This window comes from Salmo salar, chromosome 01 (genome assembly GCF_965601325.2).
Source record: "Salmo salar chromosome 01, fSalSal1, whole genome shotgun sequence".
Classification (NCBI taxonomy): domain Eukaryota; kingdom Metazoa; phylum Chordata; class Actinopteri; order Salmoniformes; family Salmonidae; genus Salmo; species Salmo salar.
Window position 1 is genome coordinate 165,340,088 of NC_138291.1, and position 26,504 is coordinate 165,366,591.

Consider the following 26,504-nt stretch of genomic DNA (forward strand, 5'->3'; position numbering starts at 1 on the left):
CATTTTTGATTTAATCAATTTTATTACAAAAAGTTACAAAACAAGGTAAAAAAAAAAGTAAACTGTCTATTGTATCTCTATGAAATAAGCACAAGGAATTCTAACTTAAATACATAAATACAGATGTCCATGCAAACCCCACCATGGGGGCTCTGACAGTGGACTGATGTGAACCTAAAACATGGAAACCAGATCCTTCAGAGTGAAATTGGCAGTTTGAACTTTGACTCTCAGGTAATGTGCTGAGGCCCCTGTAACCGTCACAGGTGGTGATGCTATATGCTCTTCTATGTCTCCGTAATACAGCAATGACATGAAATTATGCTGTTGGGAGAAAGGGACACTTAAATGGGTTGTATGTGTCACTGACATATAGCACATGACAGGGTTGCCCATCATAGAGCTAGTGTTCAAGTTAGCCTTTGGGCTGGTATAGGAACAGGAATACACAAAACACTGAGTAGGCCTATGTTCTACTAATATTGCTCCTCCTCCATATCGCTGGGCTGGGGCATTCATTCCATTCCTATTGTTATTGTGTTGTGGACTCAGACTTGTGTGGAGATATCTAGTTGGTGAGGGTGACCCAGTCCTGTTGTTTCTAATTCTCTTGGCAGGAACCTTTAGCAACAAAGGACAAATCAATGTTACTATCCATAGTCAACCAAATCACTTCACATCCACTTCAAGCCTTTATATGGCCACTTTGTCCTGTCCAACAAGAGGAGTACAATAAAATGTTTTAAACTTTGACTTTATCCACTCACATGTTCCGAGGCGTTCCTCGAGGAAGCCGACCTGTTCGCTGAGCGAGTCGATGCGATCCAGCTGCTGGAAGGAGTGGGACAGGAAGCTGGTTTTCTCAGACACGCCCTCGTCCAGCGACATGGGGAACAGACTGGTGAAAGGGGCCAGGACCAACTGGAGCTTCTGGAGAGGTGAAAAGGGAGGGAGAGAGGAGAGGTTTGGAAGAGGGAGGCAAGAGAGAGTGGAGAGAGGTTTGGAAGAGGGAGAGAGGTTTGGAAGAGGGCGGTAGGAGAGAGAAGAGTGAGGGGAGAGGGAGAGAAATAAAAGAGGAAGAGAAGGGCAGTGGCAGGGAGAAAAGATGAGGGGGTTTAGTGTATGTGACAAACACAACAACAGAGAGGATGACAGCAATACAGAGAAATAAAGTCATTTATTTCCCTATTGGCAACAAATCCCAACACAATCCGTCTTGCCATCACAGCGGTCGCTGTAATGTGAAAGTACTGCTATATTATACGGATCCTCCCATTTCAGCTGCCTGCATCCCCTCATTTACTTTTACTGTAATCCACGGAGCATTAACGACATGACTTCTAATGAAAAACTAAAAAGACATTTAAAAGGTCACTATGACAGTCTGGCATTTCAAAGGATGCTGGGTTTTGTGAGTGCGTGTGTTCTCTGTTGGTTAACAAAGTTCATGATTACATCTTGAGTGGTATTTGATAATACACCAGCATAACAGTCTAACGTGTATCTGCCTGGTGCTGGCTCAGAGTGGGTGGGAGATGCTAGAGGGGTACTGGCAAGGGTTTAAGGGGGACTTTACAAGGATAGGGAGGGAGAGGGTATGTACACCTGTTTGTGAGACCGTGTGAATGTGTGTGTACACATTTTCCTACTTTATCAGGACCACAATCTCCTGACAAGTCACCAGAATGTTCTGACAAGGTAGGAAAATAATATATATATATTTTTTAAATGTCCTGAATTTGTTAAAATGCTATTTTTGGCTGAAAGGTTAGGTTTAGGGTTTGAGGTTAAGGTTAGGTTTAGAGTTAGTGAAAGTAGAATTTTGAATGGGAATACATTTTTACTTCCCAGAAAGTCCTGAAAATTCCCCAAAACAAAGCTGTGTGTGCAGGTGATGGTAGAGAACAGGGGGTGCAGTCGTACCTGTTCCAGCAGCTCTACTCTGTTCTTCAGGCTCTGGACCTCCTCTGTGACGTTCTCAGTCAGCCCAAACCCTCCACCTGTAGACAACACACACAATCACACTGTGGATCACCAGTATTTAAGACACCCTCTATCTGCACAATGGTGTTGTCTATTGGGAGAAAACTTTTTGAAAACTATGAGGTACTACCTGACCTGCTTCAATAAGAACACAGATTTTAATTTTCTGTTGCAAAACGTTTTGCTACAGTGAACCCTACTGAATATGACCCAGTAGGGTTAGTTTACAAAGATTTGGGGACAGATCAAATCAAATTGTATGCACCGAGTACAACAGACCTTACAGTGAAATGCTTACTTACAAGCCCTTAACCAACAATGCTTTAAGAAGTTTTAAGATAAAAAAGGGTTAGGTAAAAAAATAGATAAGTAAAAAATTATTAAACAGCAGCAGTAAATAACAATAGCGAAGCTATATACAGGGGGTACCAGTACAGAGTCAGTGTGCGGGGGCACCAGTTAGTCGAGGTAATATGTCCATGTAGGTAGAGTTGAAGTGACTATGCATAGATTATGAACAAAGAGTAGCAGCAGCGTAAAAGAGGGGTCTGGGTAGCCCTTTGATTAGCTGTTCAGGAGTCTTATGGCTTGGGGGTAGAAGCTGTTAAGAAGCCTTTTGGACCTCGACTTGGCGTTCCGGTACCGCTTGCTGTGCGGTAGCAGAGAGAACAGTCTATGACTAGGGTGGCTGGAGTCTGACAATTTTTAGAGTGCGATGGTTAATCCTTCCAATTCTGTCTAAAGCTTAGACTTGTGACATGTCTTTGAGATAGATAATGACTTCAGCATCTTACTCTGATCCTGCTCCTGAGTGATTCATAAGAAGACAGGGGGCCTCAGTCTCACAGCTATGAAACAGATGGGAAGAGAACCACTGAACCACAAGCTGGCTGGGGAATTCAGTGCTAGGGGTGAAGCCGGTAACAAATCCATAACTTAAGACTGCAAAAGGGGCCGAGGATATGGGGAAATGACACACACACCATGTAACCGGAAGAGAGGGCACTATGAATAAGACACAGTCCATCATGGCTAAACACAGTCCATCATGGCTAAACACAGTCCATCATGGCTAAACACAGTCCATCATGGCTAAACATGTTGTCCTGTATCAGTTACAAGACAAGGAGGGGTGAGCTAAGTTGGCCTGAGTCCAACCAGCCACCGAGTGTCCCCCTGCTCACCATGACAGGTCCCCAGAGCTATGGGCTCAGAGCTGGGTACAAACCCCACGTCTCCCCCCGGTCAGCCACGGAGCTAAGGCTGAGAACAGCTCAATCTCTCCCAGATGTGGACTATTGGGACAAGAGTCGAAAGGGAGGGGGGGGTGGGAGGGAGGTGGGGGGCGACCCCCAGCAGATGAAGTTGACGAAGCTGGAATGAGAGCGCAAGTTCCGGCCAAGAAAAGAGAGACCGAGAAGGAAGAAAAAATATGGAGGGATTCAGACGAGAGCTGTTAAGGTCTGAGCAGGGCATTTATTCCCTTCTTTATCTTGGTGATCTTCATCAACATCATACGTCAGCCTGGATATGAACAGTTCATTGATATAATAGGGCCATTAACCAAGACAATACTGCTGCTGATGTTAATGCTGCAGCAGCCTGCTGGCCTTGCACTTTGTTGGCCAGGAGAACAGAACTGTACTGAGCCTGCACATATTCCCCCTGCGTCACCTACACCAAGTACAATCTCTCATATCTGTTTTTTTACTGCTGTTTTTCTCTCTCTGTGTATTTTAGTGTGTAAGACAATCTATCCTGTATATCTCATCTCTATCTAGACAGACAGACATAAAGTAGAGGAAATGATGAGTCTTGTTTTATGTGTGTACAGTACTGTATGCTCATCGTACTACAGTCTGAGAGAAATGGGAATTTCTTTGGGTTCCATCCAGCCACTTCTAGACAGGGGAGGTTATTTTAGCCTGTTGCTAAGTTACGCCAAACACAGCACATCTATGGGAGCTGTTTTTTCCCCTTTTCTTCAGTGATATGCAGCAGTTTAGAGAATAGCTTGAGTGTGTGAAAGTGTGGGAGAGGAGGATGTTTCACTGGATACTAAAGGAACGTTTTGGAATGGTAGGAAGTTTTCCTATGTTAAAGATGGGGAAGAAAGGTCTACATCAGGGATGGGCAACTGCCCCCCACCCGTGGATAGTTAGAATAGTAGAACAACATTTAGCTTAGGGCCCCTGGCCCCAAAAGCCTAGGGCTGGCTCTGACTGCATGTGTGGGTATGGAATGTGACCCACGAGCCACTGCGGCCCCTCATGATGAGTTCTGATTTTTTGTGGCCCCCACCCCCATCAAAGCTGGCCATCCCTGGTCTACATCAAACAGCTAGCTGATGTTCAAACAGTGGTTATCAGCATGGTTCACCGGGTCATACCGTACATGACCACAAACTGTTGGTTGCTGACTGCAGTTGGTCTATCAATCTTTGTTTATACTGGTTATCAGTGTGGTCCATCTGGCCATAACATACACCACCACACCTTGTTGACTGCATGCGGTCCACTTTGCAGTCTGTACCAGTCTCAGTGCATTATTACTCACGGTACGAGTAGAGTTTGGCATAGCGCGTACCAAAAGTAATAATGGACCAAGAGCCTGGCTGTCCTCTTCTTCACTCCCATTGGAGACTTTGCTGAAACACACGTACACACACACAGCACACACACCCATACAGCACACATGTACGTGCACACACACACATACATAATCAATCATGTGCGTGTGCTATCATGTCTGCGGATAAAGAAAATGGTGGAGGTGTACCTGTATCACTGGAGGGGGGTATGTGATCGTTTGCTGCTTCTTGACTGGGGTGGGTGGAAGAGGCAGGAGGAGGAGGAGGAAGGTTCTCACAGGAGTGTGTGTCTCCTGCCAGCCTGTAGCCCTCTCTACACACACAGTGGTAGCTGCCTGCCATGTTCACACACTGATGAGAACAGGGCTGCTGCTCACGGCACTCATCCACATCTGACAGAGAGAGGGAGGAGACACTGGGTGTCACTGATCCTGTTAGGGTTAGAATTACGTTAAGGGTTCGGGTTAGGAGCTAGGGTTAGTTTTAGGGTTAAGAGCTAGGGTTAGGTTTAAGGTTAGGTTTTTGGGTTAACATAAAGGTAAGAGTACAGGTTAGGGAAAATTGGATTTTGAATGGGACTGAATTGTACAGCTATCCACAAGGTTAGCTGTACAAGACTGTGTGTACGTGCAAGAGCGCGCGTGTGTGTACCTGTTTGGCAGTGGCGACCCATCCATCCCAGAGGACAGGCGCAGTGGTTGGGTATTAAACATGTTCCTCCGTTCACACAGGACTGGCCACACACCGCTGGAGGACAGAGAGAAATAGAATAAAAAATGAACATGCACACATACGGGATGCTAGGAAAGTGTAAACCCCTATTACCTTGATTACAGTTGTGTGAGTGGAGTCGTCGCCAACCTGGGCAGCATTCTGGGTAAGAGTGTGAGACTGGCACGGCTCTGGTCACCTGACGGTACGCCACCCTGTACACTGTCCTGGAGAAACACACAACAGAACGTTACAGCTAGGTCTGACAGAGCCACTTAAATAGGTTTGAGTAATGATTCTGAGAAATAGTGTGTGCGTGCAGAGCTCCTAGAGTTTTCTCCATGTCAGCAAACATGGACGCTCAGGTATATTAGGCTGGACCATGGACCAATGGTTACCAAGTGTGTGTGACAAGAGGGGGAGGATGTGGAAAGGATGGCAGGGGGTGAGGTTGACACCAAGCCAGTTCTGGGTTCTGCAGTTTCACTGAAATCTGCTGAAATGTTTCCTGGCATTGTCCTCAGTGAGAGAGAGAGAGAGAGAGAGAGAGAGAGAGAGAGAGAGAAAGAGGGAAAGAGAGCAGGAAAGAGAAAAATAGCCTCACGAAAGATGTCTCACAAATTAATCAATAACATCAGTCTCATGGTGGGAAAAAAAGTTTATAATTATAGTTGTCGGCTGGGAGCAGTCTGCTGTGGAGAGAGAGAGAGAGATGAAGGAGGGAAAGAATGAAAGAGTGCGTAAGCACAGAGGGAGAGGTTGTCCAAGATAAACACAGCAGTGGTCTCTGTGGGCTGGCTGTTCATTTCCCGTAGTTACACAAATTTCTTGATATTTATATTCCACCAAAATATGTACCGCCATGACCCACTTCTGTGTATGAATATGATATGAAAGAGAGACATAGAGAGAGGGGGGAGAAAGAGGGAGTGAGCCAGAGAGACAAAGGAGGAGAGAAAGAGGGAAAGCACGAGAGAGACATGGAGGCGGGGGGGGGGGGGGGGGTAGAGAGAGAGATGAACAGAGAAAGTGAGACAACAGAAAGGACAGCGGTCGCGAGGACAGCGGTAGCGAGGACAGCGGTAGCGAGGACAGTGGCAGGTCTTCTGCTGGAGGGATAAGACTCCTCTGTCAAAACTTATCAGGAGCTGTCTACCTTCTTTAGAGTGTAGCCCTGCTAACAAATAAACATTGTAGAACATTGTATAAACTCACCTTAACATCTTCTGTGTCAGAGATGAATGTATTGCATGAGGTTGGCTGAGGTCAGACTGTATAGACAATGCTAAATATGTGGTCCTCTGTAGCTCAGTTGGTAGAGCATGGCTCTTGCAATGCCAGGACGGTGGGTTCGATTCCCATACATACATAAAAAAAAAAAAATGCACGCATGACTAAGTCGCATGACTAAGTCTGCTAAATGGCATATATAAAATATGGTACAGCTGGAAACAGACTGGATGAAGGTCCCTGCTTGTGTTGTTAATAAATGATGTCCTGTTTAGGCAGTGATATATGGACCTTGTGGTGGTATTAGGGGTGTGCTGACATGGCCATAATCGTATCTGTAAATAGACAGTTGATAGTTGGATTGGATGTTACTTGTGATCGGGAAAAAAATGAAATGTTTTAATATGCCTAAGTAGATATTGGCAAATAAGCTCCCTCCCTGCACGTTTCCAGACCAAACAAGCTGCAGATGAGGAGCCGTGGAGGGCTCTGTGTCCTCAAATTGTAGCGGGCAGTTTGCTATCAATCAGAATCTTTGTTCCCAAACTTTCCCTTCTTTTTAGATATTATGCACATTGATAGCGTGATAGCAAACATCCTTGCCATTTGATTCACCATAGTTGCAGGCTAACAAGAGGCAGCAGCAATGTTCCCTCAATTCTTTTGGGGCACTGAGCAAATTTTTGTTCTTGTGAGCGGAAACTTGAATGCGAGTTTAAGGTGAACAGTGAGGCTGTACCCTTACAGTTTTAGACAGTAGCCAATAAGCTATTTTCACGTGGAAATAGCTTTGGATTTCTATGATATAGTTTACAGTAGCCTGTGGTGTTCAATGCAGGCCTACATTGCATGAGACTTTTAAAAACGTTTTTATATTATGCAGGGCTTGACATTAGTTAATGATTTTTTACTTGGTCTGTAACACCATGGGCCAAATAGGTGACTGTAAATTGCATTGTATTGTCTATAATGCAAGAAACCACTTTACAATATACAATGTATTATTATTACTATACAGAGAATTAGACAATGTAGGAAACCCCTCTGCCTATTAGCATATTCAAGCCGGTCTCAAAATACAACACTGCCCCTTTAATTAAGACATAAGCTTTTTACCTGACTGACTTTTTAAAGACAGCTTGAAATGTAGCCTACAGATTGTGCTCTTGTGGGAAGCAGTAACTCCCCATTGCTGACCTATACGCATCTATAACCCGGCTAATAACTCGCTAACTAGCAAAGAATATCAACAAATGTGCTCACGCGCAGCTCTGTACTCTGATCTGAACTGATCTGAAAAGCACATTCACTTTCAGGTGATTGAAAGACTGCTCGTGGGCTACCCAGCCAATAGAATTCTACTTCGTTGCGCTCTGGCTCTGCCTACGAAAAAATAATCATAGACTCAATCTTGCAAAGTTACATTTGGTTTGGATTGTTGCATTGAAAAGGGGATGATGTAATGTTGATTCGATCACAGAAAAATCGATCTATATAGTGCAAACTAATTGGGCTAACTCAAAGAAGTTCAATCTCTTGCATCTCTGCGCAGCCTGGTATTTCTTCTAGAGGTCGACTGATTAATCGGAATGGCCGATTAATTAGGGCCGATTTCAAGTTTTCATAACAATCGGTAGTCGGCATTTTTTTGACACCGATTATGGCCGATTACATTGCACTCCACGAGGAGACTGGGTGGCAGGCTGACTACCTGTTATGCGAGTGCAACAAGGAGCCAAGGTAAGGTGCTAGCTAGCATTAAATTGATCTTATAAAAAAACAATCAATCTTAACATAATCACTAGTTAACTACACATGGTTGATGATATTACTAGTTTATCTAACGTGTCCTGCGTTGCATATAATCGATGTGGTGCCTGTTAATTTATCATTGAATCACAGCCTACTTCGCCAAACGGGTGATTTAACAAGCGCATTTGCGGAAAAAAAACACTGTCGTTGCACCAATGTGTACCTAACCATAAACATCAACACCTTTCTTCAACTCAATACACAAGTATATATTTTTAAACCTATTTAGTTAATATTGCCTGCTAACATGAAGTTGCCTGCTAACATGAAGTTCTTTTAACTAGGGAAATTGTGTCACTTCTCTTGCGTTCTGTGCAACAGAGTCAGGGTATATGCAGCAGTTTGGGTCGCCTGGCTCGTTGCGAACTGTGTGAAGACCATTTCTTCCTAACAAAGACAACCAACTTCGACAAACGGGGGATGATTTAACAAAAGCGCATTTGCGAAAAAGCACAATCATTGCACGACTGTACCTAACCATAAACATCAATGCCTTTCTTAAAATCAATACACAGAAGTATCATTTTTTTTAACCTGCATATTTAGTTAAAAGAAATTCATGTTAGCAGGCAATATTAACCAGGTGAAATTGAGTCACTTCTCTTGCATTCATTGCACGCAGAGTCAGGGTATATGCAACAGTTTGGGCCACCTGGCTCGTTGCTAACTAATTTGCCAAAATGTTACATAATTATGACATAATATTGAAGGTTGTGCAATGTAACAGCAATATTTAGACTTAGGGATGCCACCAGTTAGATAAAATACGGAACGGTTCCATATTTCACTGAAAGAATAAACGTTTTGTTTTCGAAATGATAGTTTCCGGATTTGACCATATTAATGACCTAAGGCTCGTATTTCTGTGTTATTATATTATAATTAAGTCTATGATTTGATAGAGCAGTCTGACTGAGCGGTGGTAGGCAGCAGCAGGCTCGTAAGCATTCATTCAAACAGCACTTTCCTGTGCTTGCCAGCAGCTCTTTATGACTTCAAGCCTATCAACTCCCGAGATTAGGCTGGCAATACTAAAGTACCTATTAGAACATCCAATAGTCAAAGGTATATGAAATTCAAATGGCATAGAGAGAAATAGTCCTATAATAACTACAACCTAAAACTTCTTACCTGGGAATATTGAAGACTCATGTTAAAAGGAACCACCAGCTTTCATATGTTCTCATGTTCTGAGCAAGGAACTTAAACGTTAGCTTTTTTACATGGCACATATTGCAGTTTTACTTTCTTCTCCAACACTTTGTTTTTACATTATTTAAACCAAATTGAACATGTTTCATTATTTATTTGAGACAAAATTGATTTTATTGATGTATTATATTAAGTTAAAATAAAAGTGTTCATTGTTCATTCAGTATTGTTGTAATAGTCATTATTACAAATATATATATATAAATAAATAAAAGAAAAAAAAGAAAAAGGCCGATTAATCCGTATCGGCTTTTTTTGGTCCTCCAATAATCGGTATCGGTGTTGAAAAATTATAAATCGGTCGACCTCTAATTTCTTCTGGGCGGCAGTCCTGGAGGAGGTGCACAGCCGTGCACGTGTGCAGCTTAGAGGGAACATTGGGCAGCAGGAATATGACTGATTAGACCGAAACAGAGAAGTGAAAGCGATTGGGTGAAATTATGAAGCAAGTGGACCAAGAAATAGAGCTTCATTCTATCCAATTAGAGCAGCAGAATCAACGTATAGCCTGCCCTTCTCTTTACAGACAGTCTAAATAATTCAACTGGCTAGTTTGCCTATGTAGCACCTCATCTTTTATTTATTTTTTCACCTTTATTTAACCAGGTAGGCAAGTTGAGAACAAGTTGTTATTAGGGGTGTGACTGACTGACATGAGAAAGATGCCTTCTGGCACCCGAAAATTACTTTTTTTCCCCCGATCACGGATCATTTAAAGAAATACTCGGATCATAATCATATCCAGAAAATTGCCCATATTCCTTTACGATACTCGTTTTGTCCGACTACTCAGCACACCTCTACTGTACATGGTATTATGATAAGATTAGGTGGGATGTTCCCACTGGGCACAGACATCAGTTTAATGTCTATTTCATGTTGGTTCAGGCTCATGAAGAAACAACGTTGATTCAACCAGTGTGCGCCCAGGGGGTTTGCAGTGATAGCAATATTGATAACAATATTGACAGTGACAGTGATAGTGAAATTGATAGAGATATTGACAGTGACAGCGATAGAGATATTGACAGCGATAGAGATACTGACAGCTATAGCGATAGATATTGACAGCGATAGAGATATTGACTGTGATAGCGATCTTGACAGTGATAGCAATAGAGATATTGACAGTGACAGCGATAGAGATATTTACAGTGACATATACTGACAGTGATAGCAATATTGACAGTGATAGCGATATGGACAGTGATAGCAATGTTGATAGCGATAGAGATATTGACAGTAATAGCGATAGAGATATTGACAGCGATTGCATTATTTACAGTGATAGCAATATTGACAGTGATAGCGATAGAGATATTGACAGCGATATAAATATTGACAGTGATAGCGATATTGACAGCGATATAAATATTGACAGTTATAGAGATATTGACAGTGATCGCGATATTGACAGTGATATTGGTAGTGATATTGACAGTGATAGCGATATTGACAGTGATATTGGTAGTGATATTGACAGTGATAGCGATATTGACAGTGATATTGGTAGTGATATTGACAGTGATAGCGATATTGACAGTGATATTGGTAGTGATATTGACAGTGATAGCGATATTGACAGTGATATTGGTAGTGATATTGACAGTGATAGCGATATTGACAGTGATATTGGTAGTGATATTGACAGTGATAGCGATATTGACAGCAATAGACAGTGATAGCGATAGCGATATTGACAGTGATAGCGATAGAGATATTGACTACGATAGCGTTATTGATAACGATAGAGATATTGACAGCGATAGAAATATTGACAGTGATCGCGACATTGACAGTGATAGAGATATTGATAGTGATTGTGACAGAGAAATTGACAATGATAGTGATATTGACAGTGATAGAGACAATGATAGTGATATTGATACAAGAGAGATATTGACAGCGATAGAAATATTGACAGCGATAGAAATATTGACAGCGACAGTGAAAGTGATATTGACAGTGATATTGACAGTGATAGATATTGACAGTGATAGAGATATTGATAGTGATTGTGACAGAGAAATTGACAATGATAGTGATATTGACAGTGATAGAGACAATGATAGTGATATTGATACAATAGAGATATTGACAGCGATAGAAATATTGACAGCGATAGAAATATTGACAGCGACAGTGAAAGTGATATTGACAGTGATAGATATTGACAGTGATAGCGATAGAGATATTGACAGTAATAGCGATATTGACAGTGATAGCATTATTTACAGTGATAGCGATAGAGATATTGGTAGTGATATTGACAGCGATAGCGATATTGACAGCGATATTGACAGCAATAGAAATATTGACAGTGATAGAAATATTGACAGTGATAGAAATATTGATAGCGATAGCGATATTGGTAGCGATATTGACAGTGATAGCAATAGAGATATTGACTGCGATAACAACATTGATATTGACAGTGATAGCAATATAGATATTGACTGCGATAACAACATTGATATTGACAGTGATAGCAATAGAGATATTGACTGCGATAGCGACATTGATAACGATAGAGATATTGACAGCGATAGAAATATTGACAGTGATCGCGATATTGACAGTGATCGTGAGAGATATGATAGTGATAACGATAGAAATATTGAGAGCGATAGAGATAGTGACAGTGATATTGACAGCGATAGCGATAATGACAGCGATAGCAATATTGACAGCGATAGCAATATTGACAGCGATAGCAATATTGACAGCGATAGCAATATTGACAGCGATAGCAATATTGACAGCGATATTGACAGTGATAGCGATAGTGACAGTGATAGCGAAAGAGATATTGACAACGATATCGACAGTGGTAGCGATAGAGATATTGACAGCGATAGAGATATGGACAGTGATAGCGATGTCGATAGCGATATTGACAGTAATAGCGATAGAGATATTGACAGTAATAGCATTATTTACAATGATAGCGATAGAGATATTGACAGTGATAGCGATATTGACAGCGATAGCGATATTGATAGAGATATTGACAGCAATAGAAATATTGACAGCGATCGAGATATTGACAGTGATCAAGATATTGACAGTGATCAAGATATTGACAGCAATAGAGATATTGACAGTGATAGCGACAGAGAAATTGACAATGATAGTGATATTGACAGTGATAGTGATATTGATAACGATAGAGATATTGACAGTGATAGAAATATTGACAGTTATCGTGATAGTGATAGAGATATTGACAATGATAGTGATAACGATAGAAATATTGACAATTATAGAGATATTGACAGCGATAGTGACAGTGATAGCGATATTGAGTGATAGCAATATTAACAGCGATATTGACAACGATAGCAATATTGACAGTAGTAGCGATCGAGATATTGACAGCGATAGCGATATTGACAGTAGTAGCGATCGAGATATTGACAGCGATAGTGACAGTGATAGCGATATTGAGTGATTGCAATATTAACAGCGATAGTGACAGCGATATTGACAACGATAGCGATATTGACAGTAGTAGCAATCGAGATATTGACAGCGATAGAGATATTGACAGTGATAGCGATATTGAGTGATATTGACAGTGATAGCAATATTAACAGCGATAGTGATATTGTTAGCGATATCGACAGCGATAGTGACAGCGATATTGACAGTGATATTGACAACGATAGCGATACTGACAGTAGTAGCGATCACGATATTGATAGCGATAGAGATATTGACAGTGATAGCGATATCGACTGCGATATTGACAGTGATAGCAATAGAGATATTGACAGCGATAGAGCTATCAAGAGATATTGGCAGCGATAGCGATATTGACATTGATAGCATTAGAGATATTGACAGTGATAGCAACAGTAGTGGTCAGGAGAGTCATGGCTGTGTCACTTACTTGTAGGTGCTACAGAGGCGGTGCCCCTGACACAGGGTGATGTAGGGTTTGTGAACGGGCTGGACGAACGACTCTGTCGTCGTGATGACACTGCTGTGATGAATATCTCTGCCACACACCCTCCTCCTGCAACATACGTAGGAACACACAGGTGAGATCACTCACACAGGTAGAGGCTAGTGAGGTATTCCTTGGAACATATGAGAACTGTGGGTCCGATTCCTGGGACCACCCATACATAAAAAAGTAATGCATGCTTGACTGTTAAAAGCATCTGCTAAATGGCATATATTATATTAAATTAGGACTGTCTCTGCTGCCATCAGTCTGTCACTGTGTTAGGTTTAACAACAGCTAGCTACACTCCAAGTCATGAAATTCAACATAATCATAATTCTTTGATGTCAAATGAACAATTTACTTAATGTTGGAAGTGAAATTACTGACAGGAATTGTAATGGTTTAAAATGTGAAATTACACCACTTACTCTCGATTACCTCTGAAGCATTCACATATAGAATGTGCTGTGTCAGGGGACAGTTTGAGACTGGGTTTAAAACCTGCTGTGGTGGTCTCTCTTAACCAGTCTGAGAACTAATCAGTCCGTCAAGTATTTTAACCCTCAGTTGATGACGTGACCTCGAGGTCTCTGTCAGTGGCAGTTAACTGACATGTAATTGATGCTGACTGGCCAATGTTATCGCCACTGAAGCCGTCTTGAGTTGAGAGTCACCTCTAACCTTTCATCACCCTTTGATCTTTTGTAAGGGTTGTAGTTTGTTTTCTTCTCTGGCCAAATCAACAGATCTCAAGGAACCTGCATCTCCTTAGAGTTGACATATGTCTAATACAACATGTCACCGTCGTAAATGTTTAACTGTTATCTGGACAATCATTTTTCATTTACTCAGGGTGAGAATGCCAAGTGAAGCAAATAACCATTCTAAATATATAGCCCCCAATTAACTCCGTAAATTGTTGGTGTGTAACTGAAGCTAGAGGCCCATGTAACCGAGCCATCCCAGGGACCAATAATGGGTGACGGCCAATAACATACACAGGAAATGGAATGAGGGAGCTGTTACCCGTGGTGACCGTGGAACTGTGGAGTGGCCGTCACATGGAGGATGAAGAGCGAGGAGGAGAGGAGGAGTGTTTGATACATGTCTCCCTCTTCTTTCTCACTTTCCCTCGCTCTTTCCCTCGCTCTCTCTCTGTCCAATGGGAGAAGAAAGGAGGATGAGGGGAAGGGGAGAAGGGCTGTGGCTGTGTCTCTCTCTGATGTTAGAGCCCCTTGTTTTAGACTTCTAGGAGGAGGATGTCAACTACCTGTAGGTACACAGAGAGGGACAAACACAGAGGTTAGGCTTCAGAAAGTGAAGAGTAACTTCTGTTCACTCTTTTCATGCATTTCCACTTGACGTTTCCACTCCACTTGTGATGCAGACGATCCGGGTTTGAATCCCAGTCAGTCATATCAACATCTAACCTTTTAGAGAAACCGTGATAGAAAGAAGATCACGGAGTTCTAACATCAGAGACAGTACTAGCTTACTTCGCCACTCTCATAGCTGATGTGGAAGGCTTAAGTGTTACCCCCAATTATAAACACTCAAACAGAATCCATCTCCTAACAACACTCCAAATATCAGTTCCCACACCATTCCAGAAAACATCTCTGTAGCAGAATATGGGCCACTTGAGATTGACAGCATTCATTGGTCAGAGTTAGTCTTACTGTCAGCTGTGTCCTGTCAGTGAGAACACTCAAACCACCCTCCTCGTCCCCCTCCTCGTCCCCCTCTTCCTCCTCCCCCTCTTCATTTTTTTAATCCTCATTTTACCAGGTAAATTGACTGAGAACACATTCTTATTTACAGGAACGACCTAGGGAATAGTTACAGAGGAGAGGAGGGGGGATGAATGAGCCAATTAGAAGCTGGGGATGATTAGGTGGCCATGATGGTATGAGGGCCAGATTGTGAATTTAGCCAGGACACTGGGGTTAACACGCCTACTCTCCACTAGAGCTTCACCCAGAGCTACCCTGACAGCATTAGACGAAGAGCTGTTGTGAATGGTCCTAATAGAGGTCATTAAATAGTGTCAGAGCCCAGTCTCCAACCCCCATCTACCACACCTTGGTCATAATCAATTCGCTTTAAAGGGCAGGTAGGCTTGAGCACGCTGACAAATTACATACTTACTGATTGACTTTGAGCAATGGGTTATGTAATACTTTAAGTTAAAACAGATGATGTACATACTGTTTTAATACTATGACGAGGTTGACTCTGCAGTGGAGAGTGTAGCTCTGTTACCAAAATAAGGCCAGGATTCAATCCGGAAGATCCACGTTGTTGCGCGGTTGACATTTCTGATTGAGCCAACATCTGCAGCATTTAATTTGAATGCCATCTCTGCGACTGCAGTAACATCACCTTTAAATGGTGCATAGCCAAAAAGGGACGATCGGATTGAATCCTGGCCTAAAATGTTGTAATGGAATGGGGTAGAGGTGGACACACAGAAAGAGAGAGAGAGTTAAAGTCAGAGCCTCAGAGAAACAGTACCACTCGCTCTGTATAATAAGAAATGTGCCAGTGATTAACCTACCAGCACTGACATTCATTTCACTTGACAGCAAATGACTAGTTCAACATTTACACTAGGGTTGAATGGTGGGAACCCGGTTACCGAGATTTACCACCCAAAACCACTCCCTTTTCCCGGAATAAATAACGATGACAAACCAGCAAATTATAATAAATTATTTATATGAACAGCATGGCGTGAAAAGTGAACTGTTAAATTATACAGTGCCTTCAGAAAGTATTCAGACTCCTTAACTTTTTCCACATTTTGTTAGGTTACAACCTTATTCTATGGCCTCTGTATGATGAATGATCAACGCTCAGGGTGGGGATATACAGCCCATCTCAGTATGGAGCATAGTTCACAATGCATGTAGACTAGAGGTCGACCGATTATGATTTTTCAACGCCGATACTGATTATTGGAGGGCCAAACAAAGCCGATACCGATTAAATCGGCCGATTTTCTTTTATTATTTGTAATAATGACAATTACAACAATACTGAATGAACACTTATTTTAACTTAATATAATACATCAAAATAAATTTAGCCTCAAATAAATAATGAAACATGTTCAATTTGGTTTAAATAATGCAAAAACAAAGTGTTGGAGAAGTAAAAGTGCAATATGTGCCATGTAAGAAAGCTGACGTTTAAGTTCCTTGCTCAGAACATGAGAACATATGAAAGCTGGTGGTTCCTTTTAACATGAGTCTTCAATATTCCCAGGTAAGAAGTTTTAGGTTGTAGTTATTATAGGACTATTTCTCATTATACGATTTGTATTTCATATACCTTTGACTATTGGATGTTCTTATAGGCACTTTTGTATTGCCAGTCTAACAGTATAGCTTCCGTCCCTCTCCTCGCTCCTACCTGGGCTCGAACCAGGAACACATCGACAACAGCCACCCTCGAAGCAGCGTTACCCATGCAGAGCAAGGGGAACAACTACTCCAAGTCTCAGAGCGAGTGACGTTTGAAACGCTATTAGCGCGCACATCGGTTACACCAGCCTAATCTCGGGAGTTGATAGGTTTGAAGTCATAAACAGCGCAAGACTTGAAGCATTGCGAAGAGCTGCTGGCAAAACGCACGAAAGTGCTGTTTGAATGAATGCGTGCGAGCCTGTTGCTGCCTACCACCGCTCAGTCAGACTGCTCTATCAAATCATAGACTTAATTATAATAAACACACAGAAATACGAGCCTTAGGTCATTAATATGGTCGAATCCGGAAACTATCATCTCAAAAACAAAACGTTTATTCTTTCAGTGAAATACGGAACGTTCCGTATTTTATCTAACGAATGGCATCCATAAGTCTAAATATTCCTGTAACATTGCACAACCTTCAATGTTATGTCATAATTACGTACAATTCTGGCAAATTAGTTTGCAATGAGCCAGGCGGCCCAAACTGTTGCATATACCCTGACTCTGCGTGCAATGAACGCAAGAGAAGTGACACAATTTCACCTGGTTAATATTGCCTGCTAACCTGGATTTCTTTTAGCTAAACATGCAGGTTTAAAAATATGATACTTCTGTGTATTGATTTTAAGAAAGGCATTGATGTTTATGGTTAGGTACAGTCGTGCAACGATTGTGCTTTTTTCGCAAATGCGCTTTTGTTAAATCATCCCCCGTTTGGCGAAGTTGGCTGTCTTTGTTAGGAAGAAATAGTCTTCACACTGTTCGCAACGAGCCAGGCGGCCCAAACTGCTGCATATACCCTGACTCTGTTGAAGAGGTGACACATTTTCCCTAGTTAAAAGAAATTCATGTTAGCAGGCAATATTAACTAAATATGCAGGTTTAAAAATATATACTTGTGTATTGATTTTAAGAAAGACATTGATGTTTATGGTTAGGTACACGTTGGAGCAACGACAGTCCTTTTTTGCGAATGCGCACCGATTATATGCAACGCAGGACAGGCTAGATAAACTAGTAATATCAACCATGTGTAGTTAACTACTGATTATGATTGATTGATTGTTTTTTATAAGATAAGTTTAATGCTAGCTAGCAACTTACCTTGGCTTCTTACTGCATTTGCGTAACAGGCAGGCTCCTCGTGGAGTGCAAAGTAAAGCAGGTGGTTAGAGCGTTGGACTAGTTAACTGTAAGGTTGCAAGATTGAATCCCCGAGCTGACAAGGTAAAAATCTGTCGTTCTGCCCCTGAACAAGGCAGTTAACCCACCGTTCCTAGGCCGTCATTGAAAATAAGAATGTATTCTTAACTGACTTGCCTAGTTAAATAAAGGTGGAAATCGGTGTCCAAAAATACCGATTGTTATGAAAACTTGAATCGGCCCTAATTAATCGGCCATTCCGATTAATCGGTCGACCTCTAATGTAGACCTATCATCTCACCTCTCTCCTTAAAAAAGGCTCCTTAGCTCTTGGAGTCCCATGCAGGAAAAGCTAGACTAGAATAGCTTGCTGGACATCATTTTTTTGTGAATTTTTTATACCAATAGACTATTCGAAGAGGGACGCAAGCTCGTTTGTTGAATGTTAAATACAGCAACCAATAGAACTCATGGGTAGTTTGAAAGAAGACTGAACGCGCGATGGCGATAGGCTATAGCAGTTATTTATTCAGACCCATAACCATTCAATGTTCGTGATCAGAAGTGAAAGCCTTCTGCATCTAATTCCAGTCCTATATTATTCAAGGATGTCATTAGAATGATGAAGATAAGGACAACAAAACGTATTATACAAATAGGCCTCATTATATTTCAAAACTAAAATCCAATTCGCTAGCCTATACTTTTTAGGCCGCATGTGCTGCACCAGAATCGCATGTTCTCTCCCTGCTTTATCATGGATTGAACAATGTGTGTAATTCCACTCATATAATCCAGAAAAATACAATACAGTACTTATTATTTATTTGCACCACACAGTAATATAGTCCACACTCAAATAAATAAGCCTACTGGAGCTAGTTTAATTTATTTACCCAAGAGCGCATATAGCTAACTACATCTATAGGCTTTTATGTTTTTCCTGTCATGTGTAATGTGCAGTAGCATATATGTTTTGGATAACAGCACAATCATTTGGGCTTTTTTGGGTCATAAAATGCTCATAAAATGTATTTAATATATGGTTCATCAGGCTCAGGTAGCATCAGGCCTGAATCTTCGATCAAAGCTCTAATCAAATCCAGACATAGGTTTATTTATATGCTTCAGAATGCTTTTGAATGATACTTCCGGTTTTGGCGAGAAATACCGGGTTACCCAGGAGAAAAGTGATTTATTCTCGGGACGAAACATTTGTAAAATACCGGGAAAATATTTAACCTTAATTCACACAGGTCATATTTTCACTATATTCATAATATATAGCTATGTACTTTTTAGTTTGTTACATGACTCCAGTTCCCCTACCACAGCTCTTTGTATGAACGGCAGAGCCCCTCATCTTTAAAAGCTTAATGTAATCAACCCATTTATTTATATAACGATCCCCCGATTTTATGAGTTTTGTTTAAAATAGATTTGATTGTACTTCCCTGGTGGGTGATTTTAAACATGGCTGTCGTAAAAGTGAATGAGTTCAGACAACAGGTAGCAGTAAGGGGGTGCAGTAACCAGATTTAGCACTTTGGCGGTTACTATACCCCCTCCGCTCAGAACACTGTTTGCTACCGACTGTAAAGATGTTTTGAGCCATGTTTGTGCTTCATGCTGAGTGTCTGAGCTAGATTGTTTGTCGGGCGCTCGGAGCGGTAGGTTGTGTGTGTGTGCGGGTGTAAACATTGACCATGCTCTCTCTGCTGGGTTAATGTTCCCTGCTAACCAACATCCTGTGGACTCCTCCGACACGGCACCCCTACGGTCCCTGGATGATGACCTGTCATTAGAGGGCTGTTAACCCGTCACTCCCCACCACAGCCAGGCCCAGGGAGAGAGGTGGCATCATGTGGTGTCCACCATATTTCCTATATAGGTCATTACTTTTGACCAGGGCAGATAGGGTTCTGGTCAATAGTAGTGTACTATGCAGAGAATAGGGTGCCATTTGGGACAGACATGGAGCCAACAGGGTGGTCTGGATGATGAGGCCCTGAGAGACTGTACAGCTGGTTTAGTGGTTTTATCTGAACCCCTGATCCGCCCTAAAACCCTGGATATTATTATAGCTCTGTTATATTGTCTATTGACCCACACACACACAGATACCCATACCAAGGCGACACACACACACACACATACATAACGCGCATGTATGTACACACACACAGAGACAGATCCTGTGTGAGGCCAGGGTGAACTGGCCCGTCTCTCAGAACATAAAGTGAAGATAGGTCTACCTCCAGCTCTGTCCCATAATCTCTTCCTAGCTCCCTTTCCACTCTGTTAGATTGATGGAGAACTATAGCATGAGTTTGGTTAACCTTCAGAAGAGCTGGGGGTACTCTGAATTTTGATTTAGCCTCCAAGATGGCACTACAGTTAACCTGGGCTACATCCCAAATGGCACCCTATTCCCTATATAGTGCACTACTTTTGACCAGGGCTCATAGGACTCAAGTCAAATGTAGTGCACTATATAGGGAATAGGGTGCCATTTGGGATGCATCAGCAGACCTGGAGTTGATCCTATATAGGCCAGGGCTTTGGTTCTTGTTCTAGCCAATAGCATAACACTAATGTTACCCTGGGGGGTTGCTCTTAGCCTTGGGCTAGCCTGACAGGGAACAAAGAGTAAGTCTGCGTTGCAAATGTCACCCATACTTTAGTTTTGACCAGAGCCCTATGAGCCCTGGTCAAAAGTAGCGCACTATATAGGTAACAGGGTGCCATTTGGGACATAGACAGAGTTAGGCTGGAGGTGCCGCTAAGCCCTGGCTGACAGCATGCATGTCTCTCTGATCCTCTATTGGCTCCACGCCCAGAGAGCAAACACGCAAACCTTACTCAGCTTGGGTTCATTCACAAATCGCCACAGCAATAGTACAGTACAGCATAGCTCCAGTCTGCTCTTATCTTTAGAGTAGATGAAGTGCAAATTTTAAGTATCAAAGAAGACCTTAAGGTGTGCATCTATCACAGCCTTGCTGCTTGACAAAGTGCCTGGTGTGGTTTGAGAACATCATAGTCAGCAGTTGTGTTGCCGATGATTAGATTGTAGTTAAATGTAAGGTTGTGAGACTGGCTACTGCTGCCAATAGTCGGAGTCATACTCCCACAGGGAATATAGTACATGTAACAACCTCTGGCTGATAGGTGGATGATATCAACACGTAATTGAATCCACAACCTTGTTGGTTTCATACAATCTATTTCTACAGACATTATCCTCTCTAATAGAAACATATTAAACCAAGCAGCCAATGCCTGGGTTCACTCTCCCTGCACAACAGACAACATGACACTCACCTCCACAGGTGATAAAGCTCCATATAGGAAAGACTTTTAGGCAATAAAGACCCATAAAAACATTTTTCCCTTTACCCCATACTCCAATATCTCAGTGCCCCCCCTTCTCTCTGCGGTGTCCCAGGTGACCCCACCTAGGCAGGCAGGCAGGCAGGCAGACAGACAGACAGACAGACAGACAGACAGACAGACAGACAGACAGACAGACAGACAGACAGACAGACAGACAGACAGACAGACAGACGATGGCTGGGGGCTGTCTATCTGTCTAAGTGTAAGTCTGAGGAGTGAGGCTCTGTGAATCCCTGTATGGAGGATATCTCCCTAATGGCTTCAGACAGGATCAGCTTACAACACAACGTGCCTGTCGGGGGGTTACCAAGGTCGGGCCCAAGGAGGGGTTATGGACGGTGGGTTTGGTGGGGGAAGAGACTACCACATCTGTGTCTGAGGGTTCCTCCCCTGTGGAAAGATAGAGAGGGGATGGTAGGGGAAGGCAGGTAGCCTAGCGTTTAGAGCAGGGGTGGGCAGTTCCAGTCCTTGAGGGCCTGATTGTGTCACAGTTTTTCCCTAGCCCCAGCTAACACACCTGACTACAATAATCACCTAATCATGATCCTCAGTTTAGAATGCAATTTGATTAATCAGCTGTGTTTGCTAGGGATGGAGAAAAAGTGTGACACCAATCAGGCCCTCGAGGACTGGAGTTGCCCACCCCTGGTTAAGAGCCTTAGGCCAGTAACCGAAAGGTTGCTAGTTCGAATCCCCGAGCCGACATGGTGAAAAATCTGTCCATGTACCCTTGAGCAAGGCTCTAAACCCTAATTGCTCCAGGGTTGCTGTTGATATTGGCAGACCCTGGCCATGACCCCACTCGGAGTTGGGATATGCAAAAAACACCAGGGTTGTGGGTTCAATTCTCAGTACAGGGGAAAATAAATGAAAAACGTATGCACTCACTACTGTAAGTTGCTCTGGATAAGAGTGTTTGCTAAATTACTCAAATATAAAAATGGGAAGGGTGGGCAGGATAAGGGTAGGTCAAACGTCACTGCCGTTTCCATGTTCAGATAAAGTGTGTGGGTTGTAAGATGAAGAGCACACACCTCTATCTTCCTGAATGGATTACCTAAGAGAATTATGTCATACCCCTGGGGATGTGTGAGAGTGCATGAGGTGGGGATTTGACACTGGCAGAATCATAAACCAATACCATTGACTCTGACTGAGACATGCTGTGTATCGTCCCTGACCGCATGGAGCCCTAAAACACACACAGTTCACACTGAGTTCATCTTCAGTTCACACGTAGCACGATCTAACCAGAACTCTCCCCAGCCGAGAACACAGTACCGTAAATTCCGGACTATAAGCCGCAACTTTTTTCCCAGGCTTTGAACCTCGCGGCTTAAAACAATGACGCGGCTAATATATGGATTTTACCCGCTTTCAAAAAAAATTCTCCAAAAAAACACATTCTGTGACGTGCTCAGTTTTTTGGCGGCATGAAGCTTTCATTAGACCAATGAAATTGCCGAACGGGTTAAGGTCAAACAACTTTTTTGTTTACTGTTTAGATTAAATCGAGCGCTCTCAAACTTCCCATCATTCTGATTACGGTAGTCATTTTGTCACCCTCATCATGGCAGACACGGAGAAATGCATATGATGCAGCTTTCAAGTTGAAGGCGATTGATCTGGCTGTTGGAAAAGGAAATAGAGCTGCTGCATGGGAGCTTGGTCTTAATGAGTTGATGATAAGACGTTGGAAACAGCAGCGTGAGGAATTGACTCAGTGCAAAAAGACAACTAAAGCTTACTGCTATTTTTTTATTTTTTGTTACAAGCCGTGTTTTGTTAAAGCCTGTGTAAAGTTCATTTGTTTCAATGTACCGGTAGGCACCTGCGGCTTATAGACATGTGCGACTTATTTATGTTCAAAAGAATATGTATTTTTTTAATTCAGTGGGTGCGGCTTATATTCAGGTGTGCTTAAAACCTCTCTGGGCTAGGCGGGATGAATTCGTCCCACCTACGTAACAGCCACTTGCAGCCTGTGGCGCGATTTTCAAAACCTTAAAAATCCTATTACTTCAATTTCTCAAACATATGACTATTTTACAGCTATTTAAAGACAAGACTCTCGTTAATCTAACCACACTGTCCGATTTCAAAAAGGCTTTACATTGACATTTTTGACAACTTTTACTTCACTACATTCCTGAAGAAAATAATGTACTTTTTACTCCATACATTTACCCTGACACCCAAAAGTACTAGTTTGATTTGGAATGCATGACAGGACAGGAAAATGGTGCAATTCACGTACTTATCAAGAGAACATCCCTACTGCCGATGATTTGGCGGACTCATTAGAGTGTTGGAGTGTGCCCCTGACTATCCAACAAAAATATAAAAAAATAATTGTGCCTAATACAAGGAATTTGAAATGATTTATACTTTTACTTTTGATACTTAAGTATATTTAAAATCAAATACTTTTAGACTTTTACTCAAGTAGTATTTTACTGGTTGACTTTCACTTGAGTCATTGTCTGTTAAGGTATCTTTACTTCTACTCAAGTATGACAATTAGGTACTTTTTCCACCACTGGGGAAGGGTTAGCTAACATGCTAAGTAGAGGGAAAGGTGCTAATTAGCTAAAATGCTAAAGTTGTCCGTGATGAGACTCGAACTCGCAACCTCTAGGTGGTTAGACATTTGCGTTATACGCCCACCCATCCACCGTGACCAACCACCCTACTTTCGTTTTTGCCTTAAGTAACCATCTGTCTTATGTAACCTTACCAATCTAACATATTTTACTAATTTCAGTGTCCAGGATTTACGTTTACTATGTTACATCTAGTCTATGAGACCAGGCTGTGAACTCAGGTAAATATTGATCTAGTTGAGATATTCAAATATTGTTATTGCTGCTAACGAGCTTGGTATTCAAAGTAAACAACAGCTATCCCAACACTCAATGGATGGAACATGCCCTCATTGCCCTGGTCTAGTCCAGGGTTTCCCAAAGTCGGTCCTGGGGCCTACCCTGGGTGCACGTTTTGTTTTTTGCCCTAGCAAAGTTGGTTATTTGAATCAGCTGTTAAGTGCTAGGGCAACACTGGTCCAGTCAATGCATCATTATGTAACTAATCAGTTGGCACATGCGACACATTTCTTACAGTGGCCAACAGACGGCAGTGTTTTACAATACTTTCATCATTAGATCACACACCGCAAACTTGCCTCTGAGCCAGAGATGCTCTTGCTCTTCTTTCTATCTCACTCTCGCATACACACACGCACGCACACACACACACTTCTTCTCAGTAGCCTACAACATAATGCAAAAGTTACCGATATTAATAATAGTCACAAAGTATAACAAGCTTAGCCTATATAAATTATATCATTGATATGGTCATATCAAAAGTAAACGGATCGTACGCATTGGCTATATAATTAATGTGCGTAATGGGCTGAAATTGAATGAAAACGTGCAACTTACAAGTCTGATATAGTAATTCCAATGTGCTCCTTGTAATTTAGTGAAATTAAATGATATTGGTTTTCACTTTTGAACTTACAACTGTCCCATGTGCAGCTAAGTAGCAACGCACTGTTCCCTTGTCCAAAATGTGAAATGTCTAGCAAAACGGAAAACCTCGGTCTAATCCACTCGCTATGCTAGTTAGAAGCCTAGTGAGCGTTTCCCTGTGAGTCGTCTTGTGTTATAGCCTTGTAGTAATATCTCTCTGTCAGTCCAGATGCAGGTTCCGTCTCCGTGAGTAGCCTACAAACCTACTAACTGTCAGAGTGCGCGTGGGGGGGTACCCGCCGCAGCACCCCTCCGGCTCGAGCCAGCTGGGTATCTCGCAACCGCGACGGGGGACTCCCCGCGTTACTACACAGAGATTTCACTTGAATTTATTTGTAGGCTATTTATTACAAGCGCTACCGTGGCCAAGAGCGAAAGAAGCTGGAGTTGCATTGGAGAAAGATAATATGGTTTGGGCGTCTTTTGAAAATACGTGGCTGCTGTAGCCTGTAACAGGTCCTAAAAATAGCATCATCCACATTCATACTTTTGTTGTCCATTTCTAGCGGAGCTATTGATAGCCTAGGCCTACCAGGGAAAATGACAACCAACTGGGTAGAGACCTCAATTCAACGTCTAATTCAGGTTGGTTCAACATCATTTCATTTGGTGGAATCACGTTGATTCAACCAGTGCCCGGTGGGAATTTTCTCATCAAATGTGATACATTTTGTTGAAATATGCCACCTTTCTAAATAGATTGTTAAATGTAGGCTAATTGTTGTTGTAGCATACCACATTCTCATACATTAATAAATATATATTTTTGCAATGAGTTGACTAGCACAATGCTTGGGAGCGCATTCAGTTAATACCATGAAGGCCTATCATATCCCAATGTCTCAAGCTATTTTCTCAAGTATAGGCTACAATCCCCTCCAACTCCGCCATTGTGCCACACCCACGACAAAAAGGTCATTTCCATTTAGACAGGCCCATAAATGCTCATAGCATATCATAAAGCTATTCTGTTTCGCGCCCTTGGTCGTGGTCGGCTGTGGCTTGATCGAAACGGGTCCCAATGATGTGGCAATGATTTGTCATATTTGAGTTGTAAGGTTAGGCTATGCATGTCTAATATAAAACTGAGTGTCCTTTTTAATACTGGCAATAGGCCTAAAAGAGGGCTTAATAGCCACCTTTGTTTCGTCAACACAATTAAAACATCTTACATAAGTATAGTAAATACGTTTTTTTTCTCTCCAAAAGTTAATCAAATTATGAGTTAAGATAAACGAAAAAAACTATTCTTACCCCCTCAGTATGGGGTCATGTGGTGCTGCGTCTCGCGCACGCTGAGCAGATGCTGCCATGGGAACCAACTCCAACCACTTGACAGCCAGTTTAGTGGACTCTTCCATCGTTGCAATTTATTTTTAGCTCGTCCCCACGGTTTTTTCTTAGAATAAAACCTCAACGGTTAATGTTTAGATGCTCCCCGTGAACCGACTGGAGAGAAATGAAATGCC

The 26,504-nt window shown here is 42.1% G+C and overlaps 1 protein-coding gene across 8 annotated transcripts; it reads right to left on the minus strand.

Annotated features, from left to right (window-relative positions):
* Positions 1-2: 2 nt before the first annotated feature.
* LOC106568866 (epidermal growth factor-like protein 7) lies at positions 3-26,504 on the minus strand. 8 transcript variants are annotated; one of them, XM_014139657.3, is made up of 9 exons: positions 26,290-26,501; positions 14,517-14,760; positions 13,431-13,556; positions 5,399-5,511; positions 5,225-5,320; positions 4,762-4,965; positions 1,924-2,000; positions 768-930; positions 3-621 (listed from the first exon to the last, which is right to left on the minus strand). In XM_014139657.3, the coding sequence occupies exons 2-9, from the start codon at positions 14,594-14,596 to the stop codon at positions 602-604; spliced, it is 879 nt and encodes a 292-aa protein (XP_013995132.1). In that variant the 5' UTR covers positions 14,597-14,760; positions 26,290-26,501; the 3' UTR covers positions 3-601. The 8 variants fall into 8 exon arrangements, with proteins under 8 accessions (XP_013995132.1, XP_013995122.1, XP_013995095.1 ...); XM_014139647.3 differs by lacking the exon at positions 14,517-14,760 and having other exon boundaries at positions 26,290-26,504; XM_014139620.3 differs by having other exon boundaries at positions 5,225-5,511.

Bases quoted from the DNA above. Each gene is read 5' to 3' on its own strand.
- LOC106568866 (XM_082955866.1), bottom strand. From the start codon at position 26,396: ATGGAAGAGTCCACTAAACTGGCTGTCAAGTGGTTGGAGTTGGTTCCC. The intron at 931-1,923 runs GTACGACTGCAC...TCACCTCTCCAG, and splicing joins GAGTAGAGCTGCTGGAACAG to AAGCTCCAGTTGGTCCTGGC. The intron at 622-767 runs GTGAGTGGATAA...TTGTTGCTAAAG, and splicing joins CGAGGAACGCCTCGGAACAT to GTTCCTGCCAAGAGAATTAG.